We start from the raw sequence: 17205 nt of genomic DNA, 5'->3' as shown, positions 1-17205 counted from the left end.
TAATAAAAGAGTAGCAAATTTGCCACGTGTCAATTAATTAGAACTTGAAATTAATTATTTGCCATTTGTCAGTCTTCGGTTTTTCCTCATTAATTACATTTCCACTAATTCACTACTTCTTTTTTACACAGATGAAACATGTTAGCAAAAAATTGATTTATAATATCTGTTGCCTAATTTATTATAATTAATATTTAATTTATTTTATAACCGTGGTTTCCACGAGTTATAACCTACTTTGGAAATATATCATTAGGAATCCCAAAAATAAAAAAATAAAAATCTTGGAAAATTAGAAAAAGAGAAAAAAAAAAGACCTTCAGAATATGAATAGACCTTAGGAACGAGGGCATTCCAAAAAAAAAAACGATTACTTTTCAAAAAACTGAAAATAAATGATTAGTTTCTTTAAAACCCTCAATTACCATGGTTATTACTGTTAACTTTTCCTTTAATTTTTTCTTATAAAAATGATTAGCCCATTGTAATGTAGAATTGTAGATGTTCCTGTAACTTATTTTATTTTTTAACAATTGAAAATAATGTTGATTCTTACGCGCGGCTTGGATTTTGTTTTCCGTTGGAAGTCTGAATAACGAAGACGAAGAAACAGGGGAGAATTTAAAATCATATGTGTCTACCAGAATTCAACTTGATTTCTAGAAAGATTCTGGAATTTACGGCAAGAAAATGATTATCTTTTTATAAGTATTATGCAATTCTTGTTTTGATGAGATTGAGTTTTTCATCGGAGTTTTTGGTTGATTCAACCGTTTGCAATCGGCGAAAGTGATGTCGGAAAGGAAAACGACATCTAAACCAAGACATAGCGGCGGAGGTCTCGCCGGTGGTTCCGATAGTGGTTCCTCATCACGTAACGTTCCACACGTTCATCCTCAGGCGCCAGGTTATCGCACCGTTTTCTGTAACGATCGCGAAGCCAACTATCTCGCCAAATACCTGGTATTTCTGTCTACATTATATAGACATAACAGAGAATTCTTGCCTAAAACTTCAATCGATTGAATAGCTGTTTTCACTTTATTTTATAATATTCTTTTCAAATTTGGCGCTTGAATTATGAATAGGGTTTCTTTTCAATGCCTGTACCTTTCTAGCTCTTAAACCTTCATGATTTCTATCGATTCAACCCCTTTTCTTACATGAAGTTTATCAAATCTGCTATCTACCATTCCTTCTAGTTATAGCACTCCTAGGGATGCTTAGCATCTGATGGCGTTCTTGAGGAGCATGAAATTTTACAAACACTTAATCTCAATTTTCTTCATATTGTGACTAATTTATTTCATGTAATCAGGGAAATGCAGTATCAACAACGAAGTACAACCTTGTTACTTTTCTCCCAAAGGGGCTGTATGAACAGGTAAATTATCGTGAAGATGGTGTAAAAGAAAAACAGATAATTACATTTACATTGAAGCTAAATCTATAACATATTGACATGGTGTTCTTGTTTCTAATGACAGTTCAGGCGGGTGGCTAACCTCTACTTTCTTACAATCTCATGTTTATCATTTACACCTGTTAGGTATGCATATGAAGAAAGGGAACCCTAGAATGATAACATTTGAAATCACATTTATTGACACTCCTAACACACTTCTTTTTCTTATGCAGTCCTGTTAGTCCAGTCACAAATGTAATCCCACTAAGCATTGTGCTTTTTGTCTCTCTTGTCAAGGAGGCTTTTGAAGATTGGGTAAGCATTAAGAGTGCAATTAGTGCTTATGTTTCTTTATAGTTGTTTATGTTTCTCATTCCTATACAAAACCCTAATTATTAACAGAAGCGGCTTCAAAATGATAAGACAATAAACAATTCTCCTGTTGACTTGATGCAAGACAAAACATGGGAATCTGTACCCTGGAGGTTGCTGCAGGTTGGGGATATTGTTAGAGTAAGTATGCTCCATTTCTACATTTACAAATCAATCTATAAATTATTATTATTATTAAAAGTTCAATGCAAATCTTAGGGTTCATCTGGTTGTTGTAGGTGAAGCAAGATGGGTTCTTTCCAGCAGATTTATTACTCCTTGCATCTACAAATCCTGATGGCATTTGCTACATTGAGGTCTATTTCAATTCAAGTTTATTAATTAAAAGGAATTCAGATTGATTTGTTATTTGGTTCATATTAATTTATGCATTTTCCATGTTCATAGACTGCAAATCTGGATGGTGAAACAAATCTTAAAATCAGGAAAGCTATGGAGAAGACATGGGACTATGTGACACAAGAAAAAGCCTCAGAATTCAAAGGTTATATAACTTATATTATATGTTTATTATACTTTTAATTTAAGTTGTTGGAATTCCATTTTTACATTGATGATGCCTTTATATATTCCATTTTCAGGCCAAATACAATGTGAACAACCAAATAATTCACTTTATACCTTCACTGGTAATTTGATAGTCCAAAAGCAAACTCTACCCCTTGGTCCAAATCAAATTGTTTTGAGAGTAAGATATTAATATTATACTTCTTTTTTCTTATTGTTCAAATATTTCCTTTTTTCATATATATATAATTTTTTGAAAATTCAGGGTTGCAGTCTACGCAATACAGAATACATTGTTGGAGTTGTAGTATTTACTGGACACGAGACTAAGGTTTTTGAAAATTGTTCCATTTTTTTATATTTTTTATCTATATACAATATTACAATTACAAAACTATGTTTAAACTGTATTAAAATACAGGTAATGATGAACACCATGAATGTCCCTTCAAAAAGGAGTACACTTGAGAAGAAACTTGACAAAGTAATCGCTACTCTTTTTGGTGTTCTCCTAACTCTGTGTATCATTGGTGCTATAGGAAGGTATTATATCGACTTTCATGCTCATTAGTCATAAATTTTATTTCCCATTTTGACCTTTCCTCATATGCTAATATTCTACCCTTTCACAGTGCATTATTTGTGGACGTGAGGTATTATTACCTACAGCTTCAAGTTAATGTGGAATCTGAACAGTTTAATCCAGGAAACAGACTTGTGGTGTTTGTTCTAAGCATCTTTACACTGATTACTCTCTATTCACCAATCATTCCAATTTCCCTTTATGTTTCTGTTGAGATGATCAAGTTTATTCAGTCAACTAAGTTCATAAACAACGACTTGCATATGTATCATGTTGAAACCAACACTCCTGCATTAGCAAGAACATCGAATCTGAATGAAGAACTTGGGCAAGTTGAGTATGTTTTCTCTGATAAAACTGGAACTTTAACAAGAAATTTAATGGAGTTCTTTAAGTGCTCTGTTGGTGGAGAAACTTATGGAAGTGGTGTTAGTGAAATTGAAATGGGAGTAGCTAGACAGAATGCTGCAGACATTGAAGAGGTATGCAAACGCAATTTATAAAAAAATTGTGTAAAACTTTATGCAAAAATATAATTTAAAAAAAAAAAAAAATTCATAGGTTCAAAGACCATCAAGTGCAACACGTGATAAGGGGTTTAATTTTGATGATGCTAGACTAATGTCTGGTGCTTGGAGGAATGAACCTAATGCTGAGATGTGTAGGGTAATTAATTTACTTTCATATAAATTGTTGTAACATGAAGTTTTTAATAATTTATTTTTTTTCCTTGATTGTTTAGGAATTTTTCAGATGCCTTGCTATATGTCATACTGTACTCCCTGAAGGTGAAGAGACTCCAGATAAACTTAAATATCAAGCTGCATCACCTGATGAAGCTGCTTTAGTTACTGCTGCAAAAAACTTTGGCTTCTTTTTCTATAGGTATTTTTTAAATTTCTAATTAGTATTTATTATAATTATGGTGTATAATGTATAGATATAAACGATTTTCAGGCGTACGCCTACAATGGTGTATGTTCGTGAATCAAATGTTGAGAAAATGGGAAATGTTCAAGATGTTTCATATGAAATCCTTAATGTTCTTGAGTTTAACAGGTATATATAATATTTTGGTCAACTCTTTGACTTGATGTTTCATGGTATGTTATCTGACCATAATTTTTTTTTTTTTTTTTTTACCTTTTTTTATAGTACTAGAAAGAGGCAATCTGTTGTATGTCGTTACAAAAACGGGAGGCTTGTGTTGTATTGCAAAGTAAGAATCTAGTAAACTAGTAAGGCTCTCATTGCAAACTTGAAGCTCTTTATTGACATGAAAACTGACTACTAATTTAGAATCTGTTGATCACAGGGGGCTGATACTGTAATTTACGAAAGATTAGGGGCTGGAAGCGATGAAATTAAACAAATTACGAGGGTGCATATGGAACAATATGGAGAAGCTGGATTGCGAACTCTTTGTCTGGCTTATAAAGAATTAAGTGAAGACGTTTATGAAAGTTGGAATGAAAAATTTATCAATGCAAAATCTGCATTACGAGATCGTGAGAAGAAATTGGACGAGGTGCAACCTGTTCTGTTCTGTTCTGTTCTGTACTGTTCTGGCATTTCTTGTTTTTTTTTTTTTTAAAATATGTAAAACTGAAAATAGGTGGCGGAATTGATTGAAACGGATCTTAATTTAATTGGATGCACTGCTATAGAAGACAAGCTTCAAGAAGGGGTGCCATCATGTATAGAAACTCTTGCTAAAGCTGGAATAAAGATTTGGGTGCTTACAGGGGACAAATTAGAAACAGCAATAAATATAGCTTATGGTATATAATTCATTTTCCACCTTTTTTCACAGTTTATATATTTAATCTCATTAGAAAGATTTTAATTTTCGCAGCTTGCAAGTTGATCAACAATGAGATGAAACAGTTTATTATCAGTTCAGAAACTGATGAGATCAGAGATGCTGAAAACAGAGTAAGGAATAGCTCCTACTTAATTTTACCATATCAGAATTTTCAATACTCTTAGTTTATTAAAATAATAATAAAAAAAAAATATAACCAGGGTGACCCTGTGGAGATCGCTCAGCTTATAAAAGAGACAGTTCAAAACGAGTTACAAAAATACCATGAGGAAGCGATAACGATCCTCCGTGGCACATCTGGTCAAAAGTTGGCACTTCTTATAGATGGAAAGTGTTTAATGTATGCATTAGACCCAAGCCTGAGGTCAATTTTGCTTAATTTGAGTTTGAACTGTAATTCAGTTGTCTGCTGCCGTGTTTCTCCTTTACAAAAAGCACAGGTAAAATAATATATCAACATTTAATTTTTTTTTTTTTGTTTATCGATAACTAACGTTGTTGATTATTTAAAAAAGGTGACAAGATTGGTGAGAATAGGGGCGAATAAAATAACACTAAGCATCGGTGATGGTGCAAATGATGTCGGAATGATTCAAGCAGCAAACATCGGAGTCGGAATAAGCGGTCTAGAAGGAATGCAAGCAGTAATGGCTAGTGACTTTGCAATTGCTCAATTCCGGTTTCTAACAGATCTTCTCCTTGTTCATGGAAGATGGTCTTATCTGAGATTATGCAAAGTCGTTTCCTATTTTTTCTACAAAAATCTCACATTCACTTTGACTCAATTCTGGTACACTTTCAACACCGGATACTCAGGTCAAAGATTCTACGACGACTGGTGTCAGTCTCTATACAACGTCATCTTCACCGCCCTCCCGGTTGTCATTGTCGGACTCCTCGACAAGGTAATCACCAATTCCATTCCCATGTTCATCACTCCGTTGTGATTCCATTCCGTTGTGTGTGTGTGTAGGATGTGGGGGCGGAGCTTTCGAAGAAGTATCCGCAGTTGTATAAAGAGGGGGTGAATAATAGTTTTTTTAATTGGAAAGTTGTTGGGATTTTGGCTTTGATTTCGGTTTATCAATCGATAATTGTGTATAATTTTGCGGTGATTTCGAGTACTGCGGGGTTGACTTCGTTGGGGAAAATGTTGGGGCAGTGGGACGTTAGCACAACCGCGTTTACGTGTCTTGTCATAACTGTCAATTTGCGGCTTTTAATGATGTGTAGTACGGTTACGAGGTGGCATATTATAAGCATTGGTGGGAGTGTGTTGTTGTGGTTCATATTCATTTTTATATATGCCATTGTTTTTGTAGATAAGGTACTTATATTCTTTGCTATTATTTTTTGTTTTTTTTGAGGATATAGATTGTTTATCATCTATGTTAAATTTTTTATAATTTTGTGTCTTGAATTCAGGGGACTTATTTTAGTATTTATGTGCTGATGAGCACCATCTACTTCTATCTGATGGTCATTCTTATTCCCACTGTTGCACTTTTATTGGACTTCGTATACCAAGGGTAAGTTTTCTAGGGTTATTTTTAATGATGAGCAACTCCCAGTCCAATGCAGACTAAAAACAGTACAACGTGTTATGTTATGTTATGTTATGTCATGTTATGTCGGTATTAATTTATTATTTTGACACTTAAAAGTGTGAGTGTTTCAGGTTTCAGAGATGGTTATACCCGTACGATTATCAGATTGTTCAAGAGATACATAGGGATGAGGCAGATACGGTTGGTGCGGGATTGCTTGATATAGGAGGCCAATTGAGCCCAGAAGATGAAAGAAAGTATGCATTTGCGATGCTACCAAAGGAAAAGTCAAAGCACACCGGTTTTGCGTTTGACTCGCCAGGGTACGAGTCGTTTTTTGCAACACAGCAAGGAGTGGTTGCACCACAAAAGGCTTGGGATGTGGTTCGAAGAGCTAGCATGAAACCAAAGGAAAAGAAACCTTTACTTGGTGAGCATCACTAGGAGTTTATAACACTAAAAGGAAAGAAAAAAAAACATACACGTAGATTAAGAAACATAAAAAGAGACTTGTAAATAGTTTTGGTTTTTATGAGTTTTGAATCATAATTTTGTTTTGCTAGTCTTGATTTGATCATTCATTTTGTAGGAAGCTAGTCTCGAACCCTTAAAGTCTATGGCTTCTCCCTTTTTCATGTACATGTTAGGGGTTGGTTTTTTTTTCCTAGTTAAATGGTGCATGGGTAAATTGGCTGAGTGGATAATGATGTCTTGTGAGAGGGCTGAGTGGATAATGATGTCTGTCACGACAAAGTCTTGCATACATAGTATTAATGAGACTAATTAAATGATCATTTTAACAATATTAATCAATTTTAACATGAGAGGAGTTATAATACATTAAGTCGTTTTTTAGGTTTAACTCATTAAGGGTGTGTTCGGCAAAATTAGCTGGTAGCGGGTAACTTGTAGCATTTTGTTAAACGCTATATGAAATAGCATTTGGATTTGGAGCGTTTTGTTTAAACTAAACGCTAGAAGCTTGTAGTGTGGATTCATATTATGTGGATTCATTTATTTATTGCTATAGTACAAAATATAACGGAACATTTTATCAAACACTAGAAGCTACAAGCTCCCAGACGCTCCAAAACACTCTGTGTCGAACATGCCCTAAATCATTATGTCCGGATCAAGTCAAAAAGAAACAACCATATATAGTTGTCCATATTAAATGCTTAACCAATAAAGCTCATTAAATAAAAAATAACTCATTAGAATCTTTCCAATGAATATAGGAATAAATACTTTATGTTCATATGTAATTTATGGCTTATGTGAATAACATATTATGTGGATTCATTTATTTATTGCTATAGTACAAAATATAAATGAATTATAGACCATTCTTATACTAAGAGCATCTCCAATGGTTAACTTTTTTTTAATAGTTTGTTTGGTTTTTATATATAAATTTAACTAATTTATTTTCATCTATCTTCAATGTTATATAAGACCCCCTCATTTAAATACAATTAATCGGATCTTTATTTATATACATCAAATACGAAAAAAATTGTTATGTTATAGTTAGAAAATAAACAAAATTATTGAAAATATTATATAATTGTTATAAGATTTGTACTTCATACATGAAATGCCATTAATTATTTAATAGAAATAATTAATTAGTAAAAAAGCAAAAAATATAAAACTAAAATATAATGAAAGGTGTAAATACTTTAGAAAATAAAATGTTTTAAACACATATACTTAACTTAGATCCGATCAACAAAGTTCATCAACCGTATCTCCCTTGAATTTTCAATATCACTTTCATGAGATTAGTCGACACAACCTAACCATGAAAATCTTGAACAAAAATAAAAATAAACGATTGTTGTATTATAGATGTGTAATATAATAAATATTCGTGTGTACATAAGGTAGAATGTTAAAATAAAATCTTACCAAATGCAACACGAGTGTCAAGATTCTTGGCTATTAAATCCTGAAAAGTCACAAAATTATAAGGATCCACTATAACAGCAAAATCATTTGATACACGAACTTTGGTTGTTTTGTAGAAATTATTCTAATGCTTATGATCAACCTTCATGTAATCTCCTTCATTTCGGTCATACCAAAACTACTAATTTCCCTTATAGATTCTTCAGCAAAGAGGGCTTCAAACGAACTAATGAACTTTTTTTTATTGTTGCTTGTATTTTAGTGTCATGTAATTGAAAAAAATTTGGTTAAGTTTTAAATTTTATAAATTAAAAGCAACATAATAATAAAAAGATAAAATTATACCTACTCGTCAATTAAAATCATGTCCAAGCTGCTGAACATGTTTGAGTTGTTTTTTAAGTTTGCTTTCAAATCAAGAGTACTTGAACACGAATGTTTCAGGTTTCCTTGGATGCATCGATGTCAGCAACCTTATCAAAGACGATCTCATCGCGGCTGTTTTGTGCCATGGGTGTAAAATAAAAGGGAAAACAATTAGTATTAGAAAGAACTTTTATATGAAATAAAAGGGACGTATACAATGCATTTATCTGTAAAGAGGTATGATTCATAAAAAGGTGTGAAAGCTATTATAGCTGTCAACAAAATTGTTTCCATACTTAATTTCAAAAGATGCATAAATAGATTATATATTATTTCCTATTAAATCAACCTAAAAGTGTAATAGGATCATACCAAAATATTTTAAAATCATATCAAAATTAATCGGATTTTTATGACATAATAATTTAAAAAAATCATAATCATCTTTAATATATAAAAATGACATTTTCCTAATTAGTGTCAATTCCAAAGATAGTTAATTTCTATTGTGTTAAAGGTACGTAATATCTTTTCCTTTTTATTTGAAAAGTTTCAGAAAAGTAGTTAACCGATTTCATATAATTTGTGACAAAGAAAATCGAAATATATGAATACATATATTTGATATAAGAACAAAAAAAAAATAATCTAAAAAAAACATAAAAAGCGAAATAATGTACTTACCTTCTACTGCACAACAGCGAAGGTTTGAAGCAGAGAATGATGATGGAAATTATAAACAATAAGAATGATGTTGTAGAAAAATATTTAAAGAAAAACAACGAAATAAGTGTGAACCATGAATTCAATGATGAATCGTATATGTATGTGATAATTTGAATATGATTTTTTGGTATTTAATGGTTACTAATAAAAATAAATTTTATATTAATGGTTTACGAATAAAAACATATTTATATTAATGGTTGATATTAATGTCTTAATTGAAATGGTTTGTTACTAGTATGTTTTTAAAGCTGACCATATTAAAAGCTTTGTAACCGGAAATTCAAGATTTAAAATATGAGAAGATTTTATTGGAATTATATACATTCCATTTCTACGGATGTAAGTTAATTTTGTTTGACAATTAGAAAACTTTTATTGGAATTAAATATATTCAATTTGGGGAAAATGATGTTGGCAATTTGATCTAAGGGTAGAACACATAGGATTGAAATACAATTAATGGCCTAGATTGTATTTTTCAAATGTTACACGATTCGTCCTTGGTCCAAATGTTAAATTGCGCGTTTAGTCTTTATTTTTAAAAATTAACTCGGACCTTCCCTGTATTATCTTTTTTTTCACTTAGGTCGTCCCTATAGACCTAAGTTGACTATTTTGCCCTTAATAATTTCTTTTTTAATTTTTCTTTTATTAATTTATATTTTTTAGATTAAAAAAAAAAAGAAAAAAAAAATATCTGTACCCAAGAACACCCTAACCCCTTTCCTGGTTTCCTTCGACCCATTTGTTTCCCTCTTTCCCATTCGCCTCCATCACCGTTTAAAACCCTAGATCCACCTGCGCCTCCGTTTGAATTGTGAGAATCTGAGGTACAGAGAGGTGCGGGCGACGATGATTCAGTTGATGGCGAACACTAGATGGTTCGACGATGGCGGCACATTTCGAATTTATGGACATCTTCGAGTTTGCTTCTCGTTTGGGAGTTGAAGCCATGTCCATGATTGCTCTACATTTCAAAGCAGACCACCTGAACTTAAACCTAACCCCCTCTTTCCCGATTCTAGTTCACTAAAGATCAAGATTAGAGAACCACCTCTCTTAATTTGGGTTGTATTTATCTCAGTGAAGTGAAGAGAGACAATGAATTACAGGTTATGGTGTAATAAATTGTCGAACAGGGGACTATGGTGATGGTAATTGCGGAGTTGGTGGTTCCATCGGAGATTGTGGTGATGAGGCGACGTTGGTGGTTCCACCGGAGGCTGTGATGATGACGATCCTCCATATCCGAAAATCGTCTACAACTCTCTCACCAGAGATTGTGATCACATCAGATAGTTACACTGGTTGGAAAATGGTATCATTCATCTGTTATAGATATACCTGTAAGGTATGGAACATCACCTTAGAGGGTGGTGGCATATGAAGGTTGTATTTTGGTGGTCATGGTGGTGGGTCGAGATTTTGTAGGTGGTGCTTGAAGTGATCACATGTGGGTTTTCCGGTGGAGGCTGTTGGAGGTGATGTTGCTGGTTAGGTGGTTAATGGAGGTTCACGATTAGTTTTTGGTTGGTGCTTGTACAAGAGGGTGGCGATGGTGAAGGAGGTGGTGGTCTGTGATTCTTTTCCGGGAAACATGTGGCTTAAGGTAGGGATGTCAACGGGGGCAAACGGGACGGGGAGTGCATCCCCCGCCCCGTCTCCGAAATTTCCTTGTTCCCCCGTCCCCGCCCCACCCCCGAAATGTTCAGCCTTCCTACCCCCGCCCCCGAATCCCCTTTGTTACCCCCACCCCCGCCCCCGATTATTTTGGGCTGCCTTTTTTTTGCTAAAAGAAGTAGTTATTTACGCTTAAAGAAGCTATTTTAGATAACAAATAATTATTTATAGTATAATTTTACATGTTAAAAATAAAAAAGTTATGACATCTTAAAAACATTATACTAACAATTTAAAGACATGTTTTTTTGATAAATTTTGGAAGCTCAAAATCATGTTATAGTTTATTATATTTATATAACTAATATATGTAAATATATGTGTAATTTTGTTACAACTAGAAAATTTTGTGCCTTGTAACTACAAAAATTAAGCCAAATTATGAATCAAAGACACAAGAGCATGTATGATGCATACTCTATGACAATAAAATTTCAAACAAACACCCCATGCAAGCATTTCAAGTAGTCAATAAGCAATTGGAAACCCTATGAGTTCTTGTTTAAGACCATTTTGGATTAGGAATTCCTTATTGGGCCCAATGGACCAATAAGCTTCCAATTTGACCATCTTGGGCTTAGAACTCTTAAATGGGCTCTAGTTGGACCCACTTCCATGTATTTCAATATTTTGGGCCATATTGGGCCTAAAATGAAATAAATTAATTACATGAACCATTTTAGGGCATAATTTACCTAATTTAGCCCTAATAGTCATAAAAAAAACTACACTTGGATTTATTTGAGTCAAGCATCATCTAGCCTAACTATAATATGGGCTTAAGGGCAAAAAGCCAAAAAAACCTCCTCTTTCCCTCCCATTCTCTGCCCAAGCCCAAGGGAAGGAAGAGTTGACTTTATGTGTGCCACCTCACAATTATTCAAGGGACTTCCATGCAAGAGGACTCATACTTCCATGCACCATCCTTTCACACTTCACTCTTCTCTCCTTTCTTCTTGATTCTCGGCCGAACCCAAAACACACACACACACACACACACTTCACTCAACTCTCTCAACAGAAACTCTCTCCACTCCTCTCCAAGTGTTCAAAAATTAGGAGGCTTCAAGGAGATTTTTCCCACTAACACACCATCTAAGGTAAGTTGATGTTAGATCCATAAGCTAGTTATTCCATTCCATTCAAGAATCACCTCTTAATCCATTCAAACTTATGATTTAGCACCTTAGAAGCATCCAAGTTCGAAATCTTCCAAGGAAGGTTGCTAAGGCCGAATTTTCTTCTCATTTTCCTTCCAAAACCGAAACCACACCCAAGGTGAGCTTCATACCCCCTCTTTTTCGGTTTTTATAAGTTTTTGTGGGGGAAAATACAAGCAAATGTGTAGATCTATGAGTAAATGTATGCCTTGTGTGATTTTTATGCTTGTATGTATGATCATATGTGATTTGTGATGAATATGTTAGCCAAAAGAACCTAAAAACCGAGATCTACAATATAAGGAATGAAATAAACATAACTTATACCATTTTACACTAATCAAGTCTAGAAAAATAGTTTAGTTGGTTAGAATGAACATTATTGGACTTAAAACCCATTTTTGGGCTCAAATTGTCAAAAATACCAAACTAAGGGGCCCAAAATGACAAATGATAATTTCTGAAGGTTGAAAAGAGTCCAAACAGTTTCTAATAATAATTTACTGAATATCAACACTTTTGAGGGGCTTAAAATGTAAATTTTGAACCTAATGGGCTAAATTGGGCTTTTCGGCCCAATAAGCCCCAATTTGCGAGATTTTTGAAATTGAGGGGCTGAAATTGCAATTTCTGTAAAACAGGGGATTACTAGTGTAATAAAACTAATTCAAGGGTCAAAAATGTTTTTCAAAGTCAAAAGGGATAAAAAATGCAATGATTTTCCATTTTGGGCCAAAACTGTAAAGTTGCGGAAAATAAGGGTTCCAACCGAGAGAAATTCATTTTTGAAGGACTTAAGCTGTTTACCAAGTAAATCTGGGCTAAAAATATCTTTTAATAAATTTTGATACTAAAGTGTCAAGAAAAATGGTAAGGACTAAAATGGAAATTCTTTTATACAAAGGGTTAAAAGCGTAAATTTTATCTAAGAAGGGTCATAAAAAGGTAAACTCTTACTTTTAAAAACAATAAACCCCTTAAGATGAAATATGAGTACCACGACTACCGGCGAAACGTAATAACAAATACGCTTTCAACACCAATATCGTTACCACATGAATTGATTCAGTCTCGAATCAATAACGAATCAAAAATCAATAAACAATAAGTACTTCAATAAACACGCGAAATTTACGAGAAGTTAATATTCAATCTTTGGGCTTGAAAGTTTCAAATCATGCTTGTTGGGCCTAGCTAGCCCAATAACATGATCTTTGGGCCCGAAGGTAACGCGCTTACATGTTATTGGGCCTTCTATGACCTAATTCCATGTAAAAGGACTTTCAATAGCTTTATTGTGCTGTTGGGCCCCAAGGGCCCATTGGTACTGCTAGCAAAGTCGAGAAGTCAAATGCGAGTCGGGCCAAGTGCCTGTCGCATTCCCGATAGCCTTGAACGATTTATGGAAATAATGGGGGCTTCGTACCTTCCTTTCTCCTCGGTTGTGGGGCTATGAGAAGTCATGATGGTTGGATTAAGTGAGTAGTACGGACGAAGCCTAAGGGATCGTTTGTATTTGGTAGTTATAAACTAGTCATTTTCATTAATGCGTGATTATAATGACTCACAACCCATAATTAATCTAATGTCACCTGGAATTATCGGAAACAATCGTCGAATCGGTATAACAATAAACAAGACACAAAATTTTATGTACGAGGAAAACATCGGGTTTTCCCGGGAAGTTCAACACTTTTATCTATGTGATGTATACAAGGTTTAACAATTATACACGTTTACAAGAATCGACAAGCATACTACGGATCTCCACACTTTTTATAAACAATACTCTTTTTAGAAAATATCGGATTTTCTGGGTTTTCAAACTACACAAAAATCATTATTTTTCAAACATGACTTATGAACTCACCAACATTTCATATGTTGATGTTTTCCAAAATACTTGTATTCTCAGGTAACAGGTAAATTGAAGGATATGTATCCAGTGATGTCACGGTGTTTTGTTTAAATTAGTATCGAACGGTTTAAGTTATGGAAATGTAATGTTTAAAACAATGTATTGAATGTAAAAAATATTAGTTGTAATATTTCAATGCTTGGTGATGAATGATGTTATGATTCATGTATATTCATTGTGATGGTATTCAATTGAGTCACAATAGCCCTCGGACGTTTCCGCCGTCTGGTTCAGGGGTATGACAAATTTATTAACGGGGTCCCCATGGGGGTTTCGGGACGGGATTGTCTATCCCCGCCCCCGCCCCCGCCCCCGAAATTAAAACGGGGGTTAACCTTGTCCCCGCCCCCGTCCCCACCCCCGATTTTTTTTTTTAAATTCCCCCCAAACGGGCCGGGAACCCCACGGGAACGGGGTCCCACGGGACTTTTTGACATCCTTAGCTTAAGGAGGAGGTGAACGGGTGCCTCGATGGAAGGAGGGTGTGGTAGTCTTGAGCTTTGAACCAGGGAGTGGAGTAGAGTGAGCTGAGGGTAGATTTTCTGGTAGCGGCTTAGATTTCGGTGATCTTGGTGGTGGTTAAGTGTTCTTTAATGAGAGAGAGAGAGAGACCTATAATTTTATTTAAAATATTTTTAATAATTAAAAGTAAGCAGAAATGATAAAAATAAATGGAAAATAAAATTGCAAAGGGCATTATAGTCATTTTATGTCTCGCAAATGATTAAGCGTGTATATTTAAACCAACGAGGAATAAAACGTACAACTTTTAACCAGATGAAGGATAGTCCGAGTTAATTTTTGAAAATAAGGACGGAACGCACAATTTAGCATTTGGATAGGGACTAATTTACTCTATTTTTTAATAATATTTAGAGATATATTTATTACGGTGTTGATAATACAATTATTTAGAATAATGTTGTAGAAATCATAAATTATATACATTTTATATAAGCTTATGAAATCAACAGCTATTCGAAAAACAACCATGAACCTAGCTACCTTGTATATGTTATGAAAAGAACAAGCCTAAAACTCAAAATATCCATGAACCTAGCTACCTAGTATATGTTATGAACAGAACAAGCCTAAAACTCAAAATTAAAGAGACTAAAAACATCTAACTGTTCCACGAAAAAACACTTGAAGATTAATCAACTTCCCTACCCCAGACAGTTTAAATTCTGTTCCTCAAGAAGAATTGGTTTGTGCATGTAAAACATCACCATATAGAACACAAGATCACCGGCTTCTCTTGCAGCAGTAACCTTTAGCGGGAAATTCATTCCCCTCGAATATATAATGTATACTACTACCCAGGCCTGGAACATATTCGGCGGCATAGCAGTAGCAGAAGTCCCCTTTGATGAATCCGTAGTCTGATCAGCCAAGTTAAAACAATGGAAACCAACAACCAGGCAACAGCTGAAATCTATAAGCGAAAACTTATCTATCAAATACTGCAACTCTTGATAATTAAGCGGACCGGATTCCACAGCCGCTACAGAGCTTACATTAGCCCAAACCTGAAGTAGGATCACGATCGTCAAGATGAATATTTCTCCCTCTACCAAAAACGGCTTCCTTAAACACCATTCTACATTGAGCAACACGATTACGGTGAACAAAAGCACATTCCTCATAAACTGAAATATGTATAACAACGTATGCCATCCATGATGACTCCCCGTAACCTTCAGGTCTTGTTGATCCGCCATCGCACATAAGTAGTGAACAAGAGTTATAACAAGCAACACACCCATAAGTAGATGGATCCTCTGAAAATATCGATGGTTCTTTAAGGATATAGAGATCCAAAACACTAGAAAACACAGATAAATAAGGAACAATCTGAAGAAAAAAGACGGCTGCGGTTGCCCAGCTGATAAATAGTCTTTGGTAGTGGTAGTCCCTTCATCATCGGTGCTGTAGAGCTCTGTGCGGACATCCATGGTAAGGAGGAATTGGTCGTTGCAATTGGCTAAAAAGAGAGAGTACATACCGGATATGTGACATGGTACGATTTGTTAAAGGACGACTGAAGAGGAGGGGAGAGATCTTGGAATGTGAAGAGGACTGAGATGTTTTTGATATCTAAGGGGCACATATCAGGGTTTTGTTTGAATTCCTGGTAGTAGCGGTATAAAAATTCATCAGATAGAAGCAAGAAACCGATACGCGAAGGATCAAGTTGTGATACGTTTGATGTGACCGGAATGGAGGAGATCGCGACGGAGGAGAGCGCCACAGAAACGTAACCGGTATGTGAATATTCGAACTCCGAGAACACAATCATATCTCGGTTATGAGATCGGATTTTCGCAGATATGATATCCGCAGTGGATGGTGCAGTAAACACGAAGAAGAGGAGGAGAACAGCAGAGATAATTTTTCCTAAAATCCTTCTTTTCCATTCACATGTAGTAGGGCTGACGGCGGAGGAAGGCATTGTTGGGAAAAAGGCGACAGTATATGATTAACCTATTTTCTTCGTATATCGAATTCCCGACGGTTTATTGTAACATATATATATATATATATATATATATATATATATATATATATATATATATATATATATATATATATATATATATATATATATATATATATATATATATATATATATATATCATAATCTTTTTAAACTAAATTTAATAATCGAAGTTTATTTTCACAGATATGGATAATCTTTTTTAACAAAATTTATATTGATTATCACTATACGAAGTATATTGTAATTTATTATTATTTGTTTTTGTGAAGTATATTGTAACTAAATTTAATATCGATAATCACTTGACTAAGTTTGATATATATATAGAAATCAGGGTGTGAATTAGAATGCATCGGCCTAATGGTGTGAAAGGTTTTGAAAATTTATCTTCAAATTTATACATTTTCACTGAATGATGATGATCATGCATGACTTCATTCTGTTTTATCATAAATCCGGTGTACTACCTTTCTACTGGATCTATGGTCATGCTCATGGATATGTCCCTTCTTTTAGTGTATAGAGCTCACAACCAGAGAACCCAAAGTACAAATTGTGGAAGAAGCGTGATCATTATGTGGTTCTTTAGTTAAAATCCACCCTCTCAGAACGCACTCTGGTGTCGTTCAACCTCTTCCCATCTTGCTTGGACTGCTCTCAAGAAGACTTTCAAAGCCTAAA

At 34.3% G+C, this 17205-nt stretch overlaps 1 protein-coding gene and 1 non-coding gene across 2 annotated transcripts; one reads left to right on the top strand and one right to left on the bottom strand.

Moving 5' to 3' along the window:
* Window positions 1-549: 549 nt before the first annotated feature.
* On the top strand, window positions 550-6822 carry LOC111909773 (phospholipid-transporting ATPase 3). The gene is made up of 23 exons (XM_023905549.3): window positions 550-963; window positions 1319-1384; window positions 1488-1549; window positions 1639-1720; window positions 1808-1918; window positions 2017-2094; window positions 2186-2282; window positions 2380-2486; window positions 2571-2636; window positions 2727-2848; window positions 2938-3370; window positions 3450-3554; window positions 3631-3773; window positions 3846-3947; window positions 4044-4107; window positions 4204-4416; window positions 4504-4669; window positions 4744-4823; window positions 4914-5153; window positions 5229-5618; window positions 5687-6040; window positions 6139-6242; window positions 6392-6822. The coding sequence occupies exons 1-23, from the start codon at window positions 793-795 to the stop codon at window positions 6702-6704; spliced, it is 3669 nt and encodes a 1222-aa protein (XP_023761317.1). The 5' UTR covers window positions 550-792; the 3' UTR covers window positions 6705-6822.
* Window positions 6823-15005: 8183 nt separating this feature from the next.
* LOC111909753 (protein CANDIDATE G-PROTEIN COUPLED RECEPTOR 7) lies at window positions 15006-16524 on the bottom strand. The gene has a single exon (XR_006191186.2). It is a non-coding gene; the product is annotated as a protein CANDIDATE G-PROTEIN COUPLED RECEPTOR 7 (transcript).
* Window positions 16525-17205: the final 681 nt, after the last annotated feature.

Source organism: Lactuca sativa, chromosome 4 (assembly GCF_002870075.4).
Source record: "Lactuca sativa cultivar Salinas chromosome 4, Lsat_Salinas_v11, whole genome shotgun sequence".
NCBI classification, from domain to species: Eukaryota; Viridiplantae; Streptophyta; class Magnoliopsida; order Asterales; family Asteraceae; genus Lactuca; species Lactuca sativa.
Note: the sequence above shows the minus strand (reverse complement) of the source record. Positions and strands in the feature narration are given on the sequence as shown.